Here is a 16275-nt window from a genome sequence, read left to right on the forward strand (position 1 = left end):
GTTCCTAAAACTAGAGTCCTTGAGTGCCGAGGTGGAATCGTATGCGGGCAGTTAGCTCTCAATTGGAGGACCTTTTGAGCCAGGACACACCAGAATTTTGAAAAACAGACCATCTTTTATGCATCTTCATCTAAGAAATCTTATCCATTTGCAGAGTAAATGCCAGTATTTTAAATGCTGATTACCCCCTGTTTTTGTTATTCAATGTATAGCAGATTAATTTTTAGCTAATTATTTTCAAAGTATTGAACCACTGAAAATGTGTCTACTCTCACATTTTTATGTCTGCAATTATGGACATAGTGCTGAGGATAAAGAAAAGATGTGTTCTCAAGGTCAAGAAATTCACAACCTTGTAGGAAAGATAGCTCTGTAAGTTAATCATTACAAGGAAGAACTATGATCAGGAACAGGTATGATTTGTCTCACTATCACGTTGATACCTAGAATAAGATGTGTATATTCCTGGGGGCAATTAAGAAAAGCTCAATTAAATGGTTTCTCCTGACACTTGAGCAATAAGATGGCCCTTGGAAGTCAGAATCCTGTCTCTCAATTTTGTGACTGAATCTCCCAGAACAATCCTTGACCTGGAGTGGGTGCTCCGCCAAGAAGAAGAACAAAGGCAAGATGGGTCCTGACTAGGATTAATCTTTTATTGGGTGACAGCTTCATCAGTTTGTGTGATATGAAGTCTAAGGAAAATGAGCTCGAGCTTCCCGTACATTAGTTCTTTCTTGTGAAATTAGTTTCTCCTGCTCTTTTCTCCAACCCTCTTTAAGTTATTAATGTGAAGCCTGGGTTGCATTGCAAGCTGACACTTGATTTCTAAAAATTATCTATTGATTTGGAAAAAAACAAAACAAAACCAAAAACAAACCTTTCTTAAAATGGAGGTCAGTTGAATTCCTTGTTTTATAGTAAAAAACAGTCATATTTGTGGGTTATGTCATTTCCATAATTTGCTTGGTCTCTCAATTTAAGATCCTTTTTTTTTTTCTCTTTTCCTTTCAGAGTCTTTATGTCTATTTTCTTTCTCTAATTTGTCGACTCTATTTGAAGTTCCTGTTTGCATTGTGCTATAAAGAAATTTGCATAGTTGATTGCAGAATAGAATCTAAAGCTTGAAAGAGACTTTGGAGATGATCTGTCCCACCATCCTCATTTTTAGTGCAGAAGACAAAGTTGTCCTACAGCAGAGGGTGTAGTGGGGGTATCCGGAACCCCCCTGCACTTGCTTCCCCTCCACGGCACCCATGTCCAGCCACATGTACGTGCAGACTCTCTTTGAGTCAGAGTGGGATGGAGATGGACCCGTTTGACTGGACACTGTCCGTGGTAGTATCAGGAACATGGTCATTCTGTGAATGGTAATGCCATGGGTTCCGTTTCACGTTGCAGGTACCAAACAAGGGTCCTGATGGCTGAACAAACTTCCCTCACCAACTTGAGTTCATGACCCATTTTTTATCATAATTAGTGATTAGCTAATTTGACATTCCATGTTCTGTTATGTCTTCACCACACTGATAAAATGATGCAGAAAATAATACCATCTCTGTGTGTTTCTAGCTAGAACATGCGGCTCCAATCTGCGTGGACCCAGTGGCGTCATTACCTCCCCTAACTACCCGGTGCAGTATGAGGACAATGCTCACTGTGTGTGGGTCATCACCACGACAGACCCAGATAAGGTAAGGCTCTCGGCTTCCACCTCTGTGAAGCCGATGCCATCAATACTCCAGCTCAGACGGCTGTTTACGACTCCCAGCCGCACAGACGTCGTGCACCCTCACTGTTCGCTGTTTGAAGGGAAAAGCTCACGCTGCATTTGTGTAGATAGATCCACATTTATCAGAAAGCCCGTCCAGGATTAGATACAAAGTGAGTGTTCTTCATTTGGTTGCCTCCCACTGATCTAGAGGTTCTGTGCTCTCCCCCTCCCCCAGCTTTGCTGAGATACAATTGACATAATATTGTTTTACTGTAGGGTGTATAATGTGATTATATATATATGTGCATGTATACACACACACACACACACACATATATGTAGCAAAACAGTTAACAGATATTATCTCACTTAATTATAGTTTTTTTTATTATGGTAAGAACTTGTAAGATCTGTTCTTTTGGAAGTCTTGAGGGTACGGTACGGTGACTGTGAAGGAAATGGACTCAGGGGAGAATCAAGAACGGGTTTGGGGGTGGTGGTGAAGTCCTTACTTGAATGAGCAATGCTCTGCATCATCTGTGGTCCCAGCACCCTTGTTAATAATGACCTTCCTTTAGTATCCAGATTGTTCCTGTCTGGAGTAGTATAGGTTCTCCCTACTCTAAAGCAGGGAAGGGTCTTCAGGAACCAGGGTTTTTTGTTTTTTGTTTTTGTTTTGTTTTTTTATGGGAAGACATAATGAGTTTGGTTTTGGGCATAATGAGAGTGAGGAGCCTGCTGTCTATTCATTCAAGTGGACATAACGGGTAGATGTAAATTTGGAATTCAGAAGTGTGTTGTGCGCTGCTGAGATCTGGGATGTGCATGGTGTCATGCAGAGAAGCCAAGCAGAGTCAAAGAGAGTCATGTGGATGGCGTGTTTTCCTCCCTGTGTCAGTTGGAGGGTGGAGTGGGCTTCCACTGTGAAGAATGGTAGGGATTTTTGCAATTCTATGTGTCAGGTACAGAACTTCAAAATACTGAAGGCCTTTGTATGGAAGAAACAGTGAACCCATGGTGTTCTGATAGGACAGGTAGTGACTCCAAGCTAAATCGTCAGGAAACTTGATTAAAACCCTTCCAGTACTTTTAGAATTCATTTAAATCCAGATCACAGATGAGTAATCATGAATACTTTCATCCTACATATATACCTATATACCTGAGTTTCTATCCTCCCCATACATACCAGAATAATTGAAATCCCCATCTAAAAGGAAGCTTCCTATTGTCTAAACACCCTTTACCTGACAAGCACGAGACTGAGATCCCAGGATGTAAAGTACTCGTTTAAGATTTCACAGCTGTTTTGCTCCTGCGGAGATGAGGACCTGGGTGTCTCTTCACTGCCCCATGATGGCCCTTCGGGCGCTCTTCTCTCTGTGCCGAGAGTCACTTGTTTCTGCACCTCCGTGTTCCGTCATCACCGTGAGGGCTGCCGTATGGAAATGAAATCGTAGGTTATTCAGTGTCTCAATACGATGTTTTTGGCTATAGGTATTAGAAGTTTTTAGGAAACATTATTTCGCCTAAGAAAAGGGCAGAGCCAGCGAGATTCCAGGTTTAATTTAGGAGCTCAGAAACGTTGAGGATGCCGGTGTTTCCCATTCTTTCCTCCTCCGTATCCAGGGGGTAACAGTGCCCACCCCCCAGGTCACAAGATGGCTGTGACATAATCATGGTCAATGAAGAAATGAGGCTTGTCTTTCTCAAAAATGGAAGCAGTTTTCTAGAATGTCCTAGCATACTTCTCTCCAAGTCCCACTGAACCAAACGTACATGCTTCAGCTCCCGGGGAGCTGAGGAAAGAACTCTCTGGAAGCCAGAAGGCGGGGCTGACGGTTGTGGTAATGAGTGTGCCTACCCCATGCACACAAGCAAAATGTCGAAGAGGCTTTGGTTATCATCCGATTCATCTTTTGTTTATGCTGTGCTTTAGATCCCATTAGTTTCCTGTTTTAGGAGACTCCCATAGCCTAAAAAATTGTTAAAATGCATGAAGTGTGTTCTTTGACATTTTGAAGTTGATTTTTCAACTTGGCCCAACTCTAAAAAAATCAGTAAAATAATGAACGTATGCCATTTGGATTAATACATTTTTCTCATTTTAGGAGTTTCACATTTCTCTCTCATCTTTGCATACATTTACATGGATATTTCTCATGATTTCATATAGATTTTGTTGATTCTGAACACTCAACAATGAACACGTTAAATTTTGGGAATCTTGTGTTACATTGCTTCCTTAAATTCTTTGCCTTTTCCCCTTTATTTTGGTGAAACGTTCAGAGAAGAAACGACACATTGCAGGTTGATGCTCTCATGCACACCAGTACTCTTTACTAGAACACCACTTAGACACCTGAAGGCATCTCAATTAAGCAGAATTACCATCCAAATTAAGAAGCAGTCATTGCCATTAAGTATAATTAGGCTTAATTTGATTCCTTGGGAGACATTCCAAATAAGGGGGTTTCCCGACTAAGCACATGGTGATGAAGGTATATTACATATTGAGTATAAGAGAGAAGGACAGTTATGTAAAGGCGTCCAGACAATGACTTTTGCTAGAAGCATGAAGACAGAGTTCTAGATAAGGAGGGCTGATCTACCTCAATCTGTATGTTTGACTTGATTTGCCAACTTTTAAGAAATAAAATAGGATAGAAAACTGAAATCAATTGCCGGGGTCAGTTGGAGTTTACTTAGTAAGCTCATCTTTGACTGAAACCTTAATTCTCTCAATGATTATAGACTCTCCTGGTCTCATTTTTGCTTTGACTTTTACACAGTCAAGTGACTGTGTCCATGTGTACGAAGCATTAATATAAACTCGCTTGTACAGGATAATGACCAAAGAAAGCTGGGTCGTGAACATCACAATTTGTCATATTGTGGAATGTCAACTTAAAAAGAATACTAGTAATCTATTCATATATACATACATACACACACACACACACACATACATATATATAATTGCTCTTAATTATATCAATATATTCTGCATTATTATTGAATATATACTATATATTAATATAATACATTCTCTAACAGATCATATATTAAATATTAATTGTAACTAATAATTGTTAAACATATATATCCTGTGTGTGTGTGTGTGTACAATATATAGATATATATTAGGAGAAACTGCTATGCAGTATGTTCTAGGTAGAAAGTTAAAAAACATTTCCTCAGGGAGTCTTGGTGTTGCATTGGGTTGAGCATCCGTTTCAGCTCAGGTCCTGATTGCAGTGTCCTGGGGTCAAGCCCTACATCTGGCTCAGGGCTGGGCATGGAGTCTGCTTAAGATTCTCTCTCCTTCCCCCTCTGTCCCTCTCCCTGCTCACAGTCACTTGCTCTCTCTCTCTCTGTCATACAAATAAATAGATCTCAAAAAAAAAAAATCCTCAAGAAGACACAATTTAGTGGAGAAGCAGATTTCTGAACCCCCAAGTGTAGTAACTGTTCCTGTCATACGAGTCTAGTAGAGGGCCAATAAAAAGTAATTCCGCAATTAGATATTTGTTAAATTATTTCATCATATATACATTCAGTAACTCAGCTTTCTCAGGTAGAACTTGCAATATCTTGTATAACCAAATTCTTGAGAAGGTAATATATGGTTCATCCATTACAGATTAGGGGAGTTATTAGCAGATGCTCTGAAAAGTTCATCCATGTGGTTTCCATTGGGAAGATTAAACACCGACCGCTTTCCCTAGAGTCCATACATGGAATGCGAGTGTGTGTCTGTATCTTCATATGTATACACATAGATAGATTTATATTTCAAATGCATTCTGTGGTGACATAATTTCAGTACCTAATTTTAGTTTGAGCTTCTTAGAGAGTATTTTTGTTGATGTCAAACTCTGAGAATTTCAAAGATTTAAAGCATTTGAATTTTGTCTGTTCAGGCTGCTATAGCAAAATACCACAAATGGGTACCTTTTAAACAAAGAAATTTATTTTTCACTGTTACAGAGGGTGCAAGTCGGCAATCCAGGTGCCAGCATGGTTAGATCCTGGGGAAGGCCCTTGTGAAGAATAGGGTGTCAGCACGAAGCACCTAGAACATCTTCTGGCCAATGCTCAGTCCCTCCCTCCCCTCCCCCTCCTCTTCTTCCTCCCTGTCCTCCTCCTCCCCTCTTCCTCCCCTCTACCTTCCTCCTCGTCCTCCTTCTCCTTTTCTTCATTACATTTATTAATGACTACATTTAAAAAGACATGATTCAGATCCTGAAAGATAGGTAAAGGGTTTACATGTCATGGTAATGACTGGGGGTCAGGAAACATGGTAAGGACTGTGATAAAATGGCATGGCCGTGTGTATGTCTTGGAGACATCTCTATGCCAAGAGTCAGGTGGACAGATTTGAAGGACAAGTGAATGGAAGCAGGAAACAGCAGGACTTTGTTATAATTATGAAAGATTATATGAGGCTACGTCAGGACAGTGGTGTCAGGATTAGAGAAGAGAAGATGAATTTGAGAGGTATTTAGGGAATTGGTAACTAGTTACAACAATTACACATTTACACCTTTTACTCAATGAACAAATCTTACTATCTAAAAACATTTTTTAAAAGTTGCTTTAAATTTATTGCTTGTAAGAAAATACAACTGTCTATCAGATCCCTTTTTGGGGAAGGAGAATGAACTTTTATTCCTTGGGAGATTTTTCACATAATTTGAAATAACAAATTCATACAGGTTTAAAGTCATTCATTTGCATTCAGATCATTTTAAAGTTAAGGGAAAACTAAATATTACGTGCAATAGTTTATGGTTTTGAAATGGAATTTGAATAAATTCAGTAGGTGATATTTACCCATTAGGGAGTCCCAGATTGGTGGAGAGACATCTAGAGACACGATTATTGGCGGTGATACTGTCCTGAGTATCTCCATCCTTTCTGTCACAGACCTGTTTCCCATCCAGTCATGATGTGCTCTGTGTAATGGCCCCATCCTTGTCTTCTGGGTCACTGAACACCTCTGCAGAAAGCCCGGTGGCATGCCAGCTTCCTTCCTGGCACACCACATGCCCATTAGTGCTTGCTGGCCGTCATCATGTTCCGGACTCACTGTTTCACCCCTGCCCACTCTCAATATGCTCGTGCCACTGTGGAGCCTCCTCCATCGCCAGTGCCGTCCCCGTTACCGCCGCTTCGTATTTGTACCTTGTCCATAAATTGAGTTTGTCCCCTGAGGCTCCTTCCTTCTCGAGTCTCTGTGCATCCCCTTCCCGGCATCCTTTCTTTCCTGCCACAGGGAAGCCTACAACCCTTCTTCCCACTAACCTGATTTTCTCTCAACACCCCAAGTACTGGGGCGCCTGGGTGGCTCAGTGGTTTAAGCCTCTGCCTTCGGCTCAGGTCATGATCCCAGGGTCCTGGGATTGAGTCCCGCATTGGGCTCTCTGCTTGGCAGGGAGCCTGCTTCCTCCTCTCTCTTTCTGCCTGCCTCTCTGCCTGCTTGTGATCTCTGTCTGTCAAATAAATAAATAAAATCTTAAAAAAAAACAAAAAACAAACAAACAAACAAAAAAACACCCCAAATACTGTCTTCTTAGACCATGTGCAGCTGTTTTTATCATCTCTTCTTGGTGCTCCAGAATAAAATAGGAAACAAGGTCTGCACTTTGGATTCGCTTGCATCTTAAGCCAAAACATGAATTACACACACACTTCTGTCCGCGCATGTATGTACTTATACACACACACACAATGGAGACAGCATTTTTAGAACGACTCACCTGTCAGTAAGTAATGTGCAGACCACAGCAGAAAGTTGAAAGAAGAAAAAGAAAGACTGGACAAAAATCCAGCAAGAGTTCACGTGATGTGAGTGAATGAAGATCTCACCTTGAATGGTGCTTATTTACGGCAGTGGAGAAGCGTGAGACACCCAGGAAGCACTGCTGTGAGAAAAGCCTACAGAATTTACTGAGGGTTTTTTGGTGGTGATGTTGTTTTAACACAAAAATGACTTTATGAGAGGATACTTCAATAATTGTACGTCCAGAATTTGCTCGAAAGAATGAATCTAGTCCTTATGGCAGAATGGTGGAATTTTCTGTTTCTGTTTTGTTTTCCATAGGGGTGTGTGTGTGTGTGTGTGTGTGTGTGTGTGTGTGTGTGTGTTTTATGAGAAAAGGAGGCAGAAATAACTAGGTTTCCTTTCCCACTTAGGTTGACATATCTTAGAAGTGGTCTTTTTCTTTTTTTTTTTTTTTTTTTTTTTTTGCTTTTTAATATCTACTAAGGACTCTGCATCTAAACACATCTCCTTTCGCATTTTCTTCTTTTCAGTGCTTTTCTTGTTTACACGCATTAATAATTACACGTGTAGCAAAAGCAATACAACACTTATTCACTCAGTGTGTTTTTGAGTCACACACTGTTGATAGTTGCCAAAAACTGGCAAACAGAGCAGCTGAGATCTCTGCTTGCTTGGAGATCAGAAGAAAGATGAGAAAAGCAGCCAAGAAGCCATTAGCCAGATAAAGTCAAATAAAGGAGGCCACAGCAAAACGTCCCTTTGCAGGGATGCTAGGCCCATGATGGTCACTGATTTCCCCCAAAGGGCACCTTGAGAGAAATTCACTGTTGCCTGAGGCTCCTCCAAGCTAACAGAAGTCTCGAGGGAGTTATTGCTACCATCTTCCAGCTTGTTTCTCTTTTTCTCTGGCCTTTCTTTACTTCCTTTTCATCTCCAATTCACCTTAAGGGACAATTCTAATGTTAGGATTGTCTTTCCCCAGATACATGATTCTGAGGTCTTGCGGGGCAGTGGCACGATGGGAGAGAACCAGATGCATTACTTAAAGCCCTGGGCTCCAGCCTTTGTCCATTTCCTAGCCGTGTGCTTTTGGAAAAACCTAAAATCTCTCTATCAGTTTCCTCATTTGCTAATAATCTTAATAATGATGATAATATTGAACCAGATGGTGTTTCCGTGTTTATCAGATGAATCACCATGTATGGGAATGCCTCGAAGTTATTAATGTTACTGCTACTACTAGAGGATCACCTCTTAACCCTTCTTCTTACCTCCATTGCTTCAAGCACTCTCTTCTGTGATGAGAGTGATGCCTACCTCATCAACTTACCTAAGCATGCTTCCGTAAATCCAGATGGTCTCAGGGCATTTCCGGGGCAGCCTAACAGCCCTTAAAGTGGACAGATAAAGAGAACACTGGTTCTCACTACCTCACCAATCTGCTTCCCCTCCCAACAGCCTTTCTCTGAGTCCCTCATATTGTCATGCAATCCAGACAATGACCTTGATTCTAGACTCTTTTCCTCCTCTGCCTCCTCTGTTGAGCATTTTTCCTTCACCCCTAAGTACCTTCTGGATTCACTCTCCCTTTTCCATTTGCCAGTGTTGTAGCAACCAAGTACTCTAGGTCAGCGTCTTTCCTTAGCGTGCAGTGTGATGGCTGTGAGATAGCTCAGCTGCTGGTCTTGTTCCATTCTCCACCTTCCTCACTGATCTTCTACAATTAATGGGAAATATCTTTAAAAAACTAAATATGTATATAAATGTGCATTTAATAAAACAAATATGGGATCTCTATTTTACAAAGTCAAAGGACACAGATAACTAGAAAGCAAAAAAGCGAAGGAACTAAACATTTCAGTCCCTAAGATGTTCAGTGCTGACTGTTGCTATGTACTTTTTTAAGACTTTTGCGTCTATGTTTCTACCCACACATACATGCACAAGGACATGGTTTTCCTTTATTGCCTTCCTTTTTCCTCCTCCTTGTTCTTAATGGCATCTTTTAATTTTAAATATTACGCCACAGTTTTACAGATTGCCTTGTTACTCTGTAACATGCTGCCTATGTATGTGTATGTAATGCATATACAGAGTATGCAATATGTATCCAGATATAACTCACTTTTAGTAGATACAGAGTGTATACATCTCAGATAAAACTTACGGTTTTTAACGGGTGCACAGTGTTCCATCAGCCTCTTCTTTTAAACCGTGTCCAGACCGTCCCGCTCTCCGTAGTCGTCAACAATGCTTCCACAGACATCTTCATGTTCGCTCTCTCGGCAACCATTTCGGCAGGTTAAAGTCCTTAAGTTAGAATTAGAGTAATAATTTACATACATTCATAATTTTGATCCTTATTGCCCAAATATGTATCTTGAGCTAAAATTGTGTTCATGGGAGCTCCCACCACAGTGCCTCGACGCCTGCAATTCTACAGCAGTGAGGCCAGAGGTAAAATACGAGTCTGTTCTTCTTTAGCATTATACCCTTAATAATCCTCTACGGTCCGTGGGGAAAGGTCCTTTTCACAACATCTGTCTTTCATGGCCGGGACCTGACACCCTTCCATTCTTATTTTGCCACTTGGCTTCTGCAAGCTTGTTTCCGCAGCCGTGCTGCTGAACCCGCAGTTCGTGGAAGTCTGGCACTGCTGTGGGCTGGTGTGTCCCGTCAGACTCCCTGAACAGAGACCGCGTATCACGGTGCAGACGTGGGATTGTTGAGTTATCAAAGCCATATTCATCGTCGGATTCGTGGCAGAAACGCGATACTTTCTACAAACCAACAAGCTAGTTAATGGGTTGACCGTATGATTTACTAACTGAACCAAAACTCTTTTAAAGAGTGATGTATTAATAATTAAGATGGAAACAGCCCAAACCTATAATTATCCTGGTAAATCAGGACCTATGTTACCCTCTGAGGGGACAAAGGGAAAAAGAACCCCAAGTAGGTAAAGCTCTATTTTTATTTTACTATCTGAAGTTGTAAAAAGATTACCTCCATACTCCAAGCATTTCTTGGAGCGTCTGACCATGCCTTTCAACAGAAGCAGGAGAAATGGTCAAATCTCCTAAAATATAGGGAAAATTCCCCAAACAGTAGGAGCTTTGTATGACCAATTTCTAACTTGTGGAAAGCTAAAATTAAACATTGCTTCTTATTTTTAAGTGTTTTTGTTTGTTTATTTTTTAATGGTAAAATGTGAAAGTACATGTTAGAAATCTTAAATTCGAATGAAATAAGTTACTTAAATTATCTTTTGCAAGCAAGTCTATGTATATGACATCTTTGAATTTCCACTGTCTTGCACAGTGGATGGCCAATTGTGAGACCCAATAAATGATTTTGAATAAATAGCTGTAATAATGACCAAACATTTATTGTTTTATATTGCTGGGGAGGCAGAGAAGTTTGTGCTATGACTGAAGTTTTGTTTTGTTTTTGTAATATTATATAGCTATTTCCAGGCCACGAGTCCCACAAGTGTACATATTATATGGGTCCTAAAAATAGCTAAATATATTGTACTAATATGTTTCCAGATAAACAAAACACTATCTTCATCAGAACGTCATACACACAACACTAAAGGTCCATTTGCCATTATTAAGCTTGGTTGTGGTTCAGTTTTCCAGCAGCAGGCTTTCCCATCGCCCGAGGCTCGGCACTAGTTGGTCTGTATTTGTGACAGTCGCTCAGTGGATCCCACCGATGTGCAGACCTACAAAGAGAGTATTCCAGATGCTCTGTGTTCGGCTGGTCCTCACAATCCTCTAAGTGATGGTTGGACCCGTGTATTCGAAAGATGGTGTTAATGACCTGGGCGTTGTTTTTCCAGGTTTCCGATGACGTGTGAAGGGTGTTGATAGCTGCCAACGGTGCCAAGTAGGGCCCTGGCAGGGGGGGGAGCAGGGCAGCTCACCGATGGGCACCCTGTGGCCATCTCCCCGCGGTCAGATGCTGAGCAGCTGCACTTGAAACAATACATCCCTGGGGTGGGACAGGAATTCGGAGCCCCACCCTCCTTTGAAGGTGCTTACAAGGGAGAAATGCAAATTACTATCATTTTCTTAACATGAAACAGCAAGCACCCCCATGGCTTCCTTGAAGTCAGTGAAGTGATTTTGAACTTCCTTGTAATAGGAATTGTTTTGCTGTTGAGAGAAAGGCTTGTATTTCGTATGACAGGTTTTGCTGGAAGACTGAAGCCGGTAGATGATCTCAGAGGATCACTTCGGAATCCTAACATGACGAACCAAAGTGTTCCTCATTAAATATTTCATGTTCATAATGTCCACGGAGGGCGTTTATGATTCCAAATAGTTCCAGTGTCTCGTGCCGTCAAGTACTGCGAGGAGTCTTATGCGATGAGCACATGTACGGAAAATAAAGATTTTAAAATATCTAGAGCATCACTCTGTTAGCTACATTCCTATCTGACGTCATCTGTCCTTGGTCAGAGTTAAAATCGCCAGTTTTAACACCCTCCCATGAACACTAGGAGAAAATGACCCTTTGAATATTTGCTTTATGGAAGCAGTTTTAATACTGCATGAATATCGTAATTAATATCACGGACTTGCAGAGCCCTGTATAGATACAATGATTAAAACGGTCAACTACATGTATTTCATGGACAAATGTCTGAAACCAAACTTAAGCATCTTTATATACGTACATTGGTGTATATATAAGCATATTTATTTAAATAATTAAATGAATGAAAAATGAAAATAAAATTAAAATTATGACTGCCACATATTTGAAAAAAATCTCTTATTTGAATTAAAAGTCCTCAGAAGCTAGCATATATATAGATAAATATATATTTAAAATTTATATGTAAAATGAGTTTATCTTGACGCAGGATGCAGGAAGATGAGCAACAAATATGTACAAACTTCAATGAAGCAAGCTTTTACTGAATTCTTTCAGATGGGGGATTTTCAGAATGAAGCTCACGGATCCAGCCTAAATTCTTAGGCACTCACATGTTGCCTCTCTGCCCTCACGCCCTGTAGAGCTCAGCCTGCCTCCTCACACCCTCCCTGGAGATGTGTCCTTGGGCGTATCTGACTAACTCCTGGGACGGCATCCCGGTTGAGGTCCTCATGTACCATACCAGGTGGCCTCGGCTCTGTCTCTAGAATGAAATGAAAACCTCCATGGAGCTCTGCGATGGAAAAGTTACCACACTCTCGCGCGCGGTTCTGAACCCCAGCACTGCACACCCGACCTGAGGAAACAGCACTTCTCACTGAGCCCTCCTGTTTCCTTCAGCCGTTCTAAGGCATTTCTCTGCCCTCTGCTGCGTGCTGCCCAGACGTTGCTCACTTTCCATGATGCTTCCTATGGCTCCTTCGCGGACCCTGGGCCCATTCCTGAAAGCTCTGCCCAGGACCTCCCTGAGCACCGCCTGCCTACAGAGTGCCCTCCCATACCCGTCATACCTCCTGGCTCTTCTGATCACAGCATGGGCACTTGGGGAAAGTTCTTCCCTCAGGCTCCAGCCCCCACTGCTTCCTCTACCACTGGTAGGAAAATATTGGCAGAGTATTTTCTGTTATTTTCCTAACATTTGGTTGGTGTCCTGTTTCCTCTGGCTACTCATGTAGGACTTTCAGTTCCTAGCTGGCTCTCTCAACATACTGGTCAAATCACTTCTGCTCCCCTTGTGGATTTACTCTCCCATGACGTTTTCCATCTGTGGATGTTCTGAGACATTCAGTGTCCCATATAACAAACCGAACCAACTCAACAAAATCTGGGTGTTACCATCCATTGGCCATTTCTACAGACCGGTCGGTTAGTCTTTTGACTGACCGCAATGTTGAGATCACCATGGGAGTCCTGACTTCAGGTTCTGATCATGCCAGCAGCTGTGGGGCTACTTAGTCCTGCCTATTTTCAATTCTAAGTCCTTCCATTTTTTTTGGATCTGAATTCACCTCCACATTGGGTCATGGCAACAGCAAGCTCCCTTCCAGCCCCTGTCCCTCTCCAGATTCCAATCCTGCTCTCATCTTCCTCAAGACACACACTCCCCAAGGTGCCCTTAGTGTTACGGGACCTGATTCAAACTTCATATCAAACTAGTCAGAATGGTTTTCAGGGTGTTTCCTACCACTTTCAATATGTACCTTTCTCCCCCTCCTCCTCTTTTTCCCCTTCTTCCTTCCTTCCTCCTCCTCCTTCTTCTTCCTTCTCCTTCTCCTCCTCCTTCTTCTTCCTAGTCTTCTTCTAAAATGTAAAACTTACACATCTTCATTTTAGAATAAAATTCCTATAAGTTGTCATGGCAAAATTGAACTGAAAATGAAATTTATTATAACAAATTCAACAATCATAAAGTCAACATATTAAGGTTATGTATCGAACATTTGTTTATCCACAGTTATAATATGCATTTCTACAGTTTTTTCCTGTTTTATTGAGTTATATTTGACAAAAAAATTCTATAGTTTTAAGGCATAAAATGTGTTGTTTTGATATAGGTAAACACTGTGATTACCATAATCAAGATGAGTGACATATTTATCCCCTCATATAGTTACCTTTTCTTTTAAATGAAGTTAATTGAGCTACCTTAATTATGAGAGCAAATAAGATCTACTCTTTTGGCAAATTTCAAGTGTACAATACAGTCTCCTTACTATAGTCACAGTGCTAGACATTTGATCTCCAGAATTATTCATCTTGATTAATAAAAATGTGTTCATTTCTCCATTCCCATCACCTCATGTGCCTTTCTTCTCTTCAGACATTTCCTTTCATTGTTCTTTTGTAATAAAAAATCATCCTCATTTCTGCCTTAAGTTGCAGCTCTCCTGAAGACTACTTCTTGTCTATCCTGTCTTTCTGTGTTCTATCTAGTCTAGGAAAAGCATCGACCTAGATGGCAATGAGATACAATGTAAAGAATTCATCATATAACCCTTAAGAACACACACATACACATGCTATCATTCTAAATTATAAATGTGTATTTCACTTCTTTTTGAAAAATAAAATAAAGCACAGAGAAAGTATATGTCATCCAAATTCTAACATTTAATATATGAACAAATTAAATTCTACTCTCTGCCCCAAATCTGCCTTTCTGTGATCACATAAATATAGGTATTTGTCTATTCATGTATCTCTATGTGTGCACAATTGTGGAGATATGTATATCTATCTATCTATCTACACACACAAACATATGTACACACATATGTATGTATCTTACATGTATATGTATTTTTATATACACACGTATTATTAATGTCCTGCAATCCTTTGCTTATTTTTCACTTCATAAAACATGGACACCCCCCTAGATCTATTTATTTATATGTCTACTTCACCCACATGTAGGTCTTCAGGATGTCTGTGCAAGTATGGGTATACTAAAACTTGTTCAGTCATTCCAGGTTAATAGATATTCGAGTTCTTTCCAAAATGTTGTTCTCATAAGCAGTGCTGCAGTGGCCGTCATTACGACAGTTACGGGTCCGGAACTCCGGCGGAAGTGTTGACTACTCAAAGTCTGAATCAGTCAGTCTTGCCTTCCCATTAGCTTCCTCTTGTGTTGGTTGCCATGGATATCCTATTGTCGTTTTTGAGGCATCTAGTGTCTCTGATAAGTTCTCATAATAGTAAAGAAACGAAGGCAATGAGCGGATATAAGATTAGATTATGGATCAGCTACCCGTGTCACATTGTTTGTGTTCTGTAAAGTGGTTTATCTGAAGAGGCAATGAACGACCTCCCAAATTATTATAAAATCCCTGAAAGTTACTCGTATACTCGTATTTTGGCACGATGGTGTACCTGTAGATCTGAATCTGCTGTGTGAATGCAGAGCCTGTTTAAGTATGTTCTCATGTATCCATAAATTAATATCACATTGCATTCAGTTTGACCTTACACTAACTGATGAAAGGCACTCAGAGTAGTTTGTTTTTGTTTTTTTTTTTTTCCTTCCCGTAATTTGTTGGTTGGTTGGTTCGTTGTTTGGCTGGTTGGTTAGTTGGTTTTAGGAGTCATATATATCTATTACTGGAATACATTCAATTCTTCAGTGTCAGTCTTTAACATCATTTCAAATCAGGGCTTCCTGGGTAGCTCAGTCAGTTAAACATCTCACACTTGATTTTGGCTCAGGTCATGGTCTCAGAGTTGTGAAATTGAACACCAGGCCTATGTAGGGATTGGTGATCAGTGGGGACTCTGCTTGACATTTTCTTTCTCCCTCTCCTTCTTCCCTTCCCCAGTGCTCTCTTTCTCTCTCAAATAAATAAATAAATCTAAATCAAATCACATTACAGATAGTAAATGGCATGTCTACAACATGAGGTAAACCACTTCTGGAATAAGGACCCTCTTCTGTGCAGCCTTCAACACAGTATACATCTGCTCCCTCCACAAACTTCAAGAAATGACAATCATTCATTTCCATTTAAATAAGTACTTTTTTATAATTTGTTAGTTGCAAATAAAATTGGTTTTAAAAATTCATAAAAACCATTCCATTCTTGTGTATTGGTGTATGAAGTGGAATCGGTTTCGTGCACATTACACTCATATGGAGCAAAAGTACAGATTACTTAGACCATCTGATGCTCTAGGTCAGCGGGCACCTGGGGATTGTATGAGTGGACTATGTGCGCGTAAATATTCTTGCGTCAGAATAGATCTATCTGTAGGTGTGCATCGGCTCTGAGCCCTCTTAACTTATGAAAATGCCGTATGCTTGGTATCCACGTGTCTCCCTGCTTCCTTT

General features: G+C 40.6%; 1 protein-coding gene across 1 annotated transcript in view; it reads left to right on the top strand.

Annotated features, from left to right (window-relative positions):
* Positions 1–16275, top strand: part of CSMD1 (CUB and Sushi multiple domains 1) — a 2021046-nt gene that overhangs the window by 1443313 nt on the left and 561458 nt on the right. Inside the window, exon 10 of the mRNA XM_045997494.1 lies at positions 1573–1694. Coding sequence (XP_045853450.1) covers positions 1573–1694 — 122 coding nt within the window. The remainder of the gene's footprint in view (positions 1–1572; positions 1695–16275) is intronic.

This window comes from Meles meles, chromosome 2 (assembly GCF_922984935.1).
Source record: "Meles meles chromosome 2, mMelMel3.1 paternal haplotype, whole genome shotgun sequence".
NCBI classification, from domain to species: Eukaryota; Metazoa; Chordata; class Mammalia; order Carnivora; family Mustelidae; genus Meles; species Meles meles.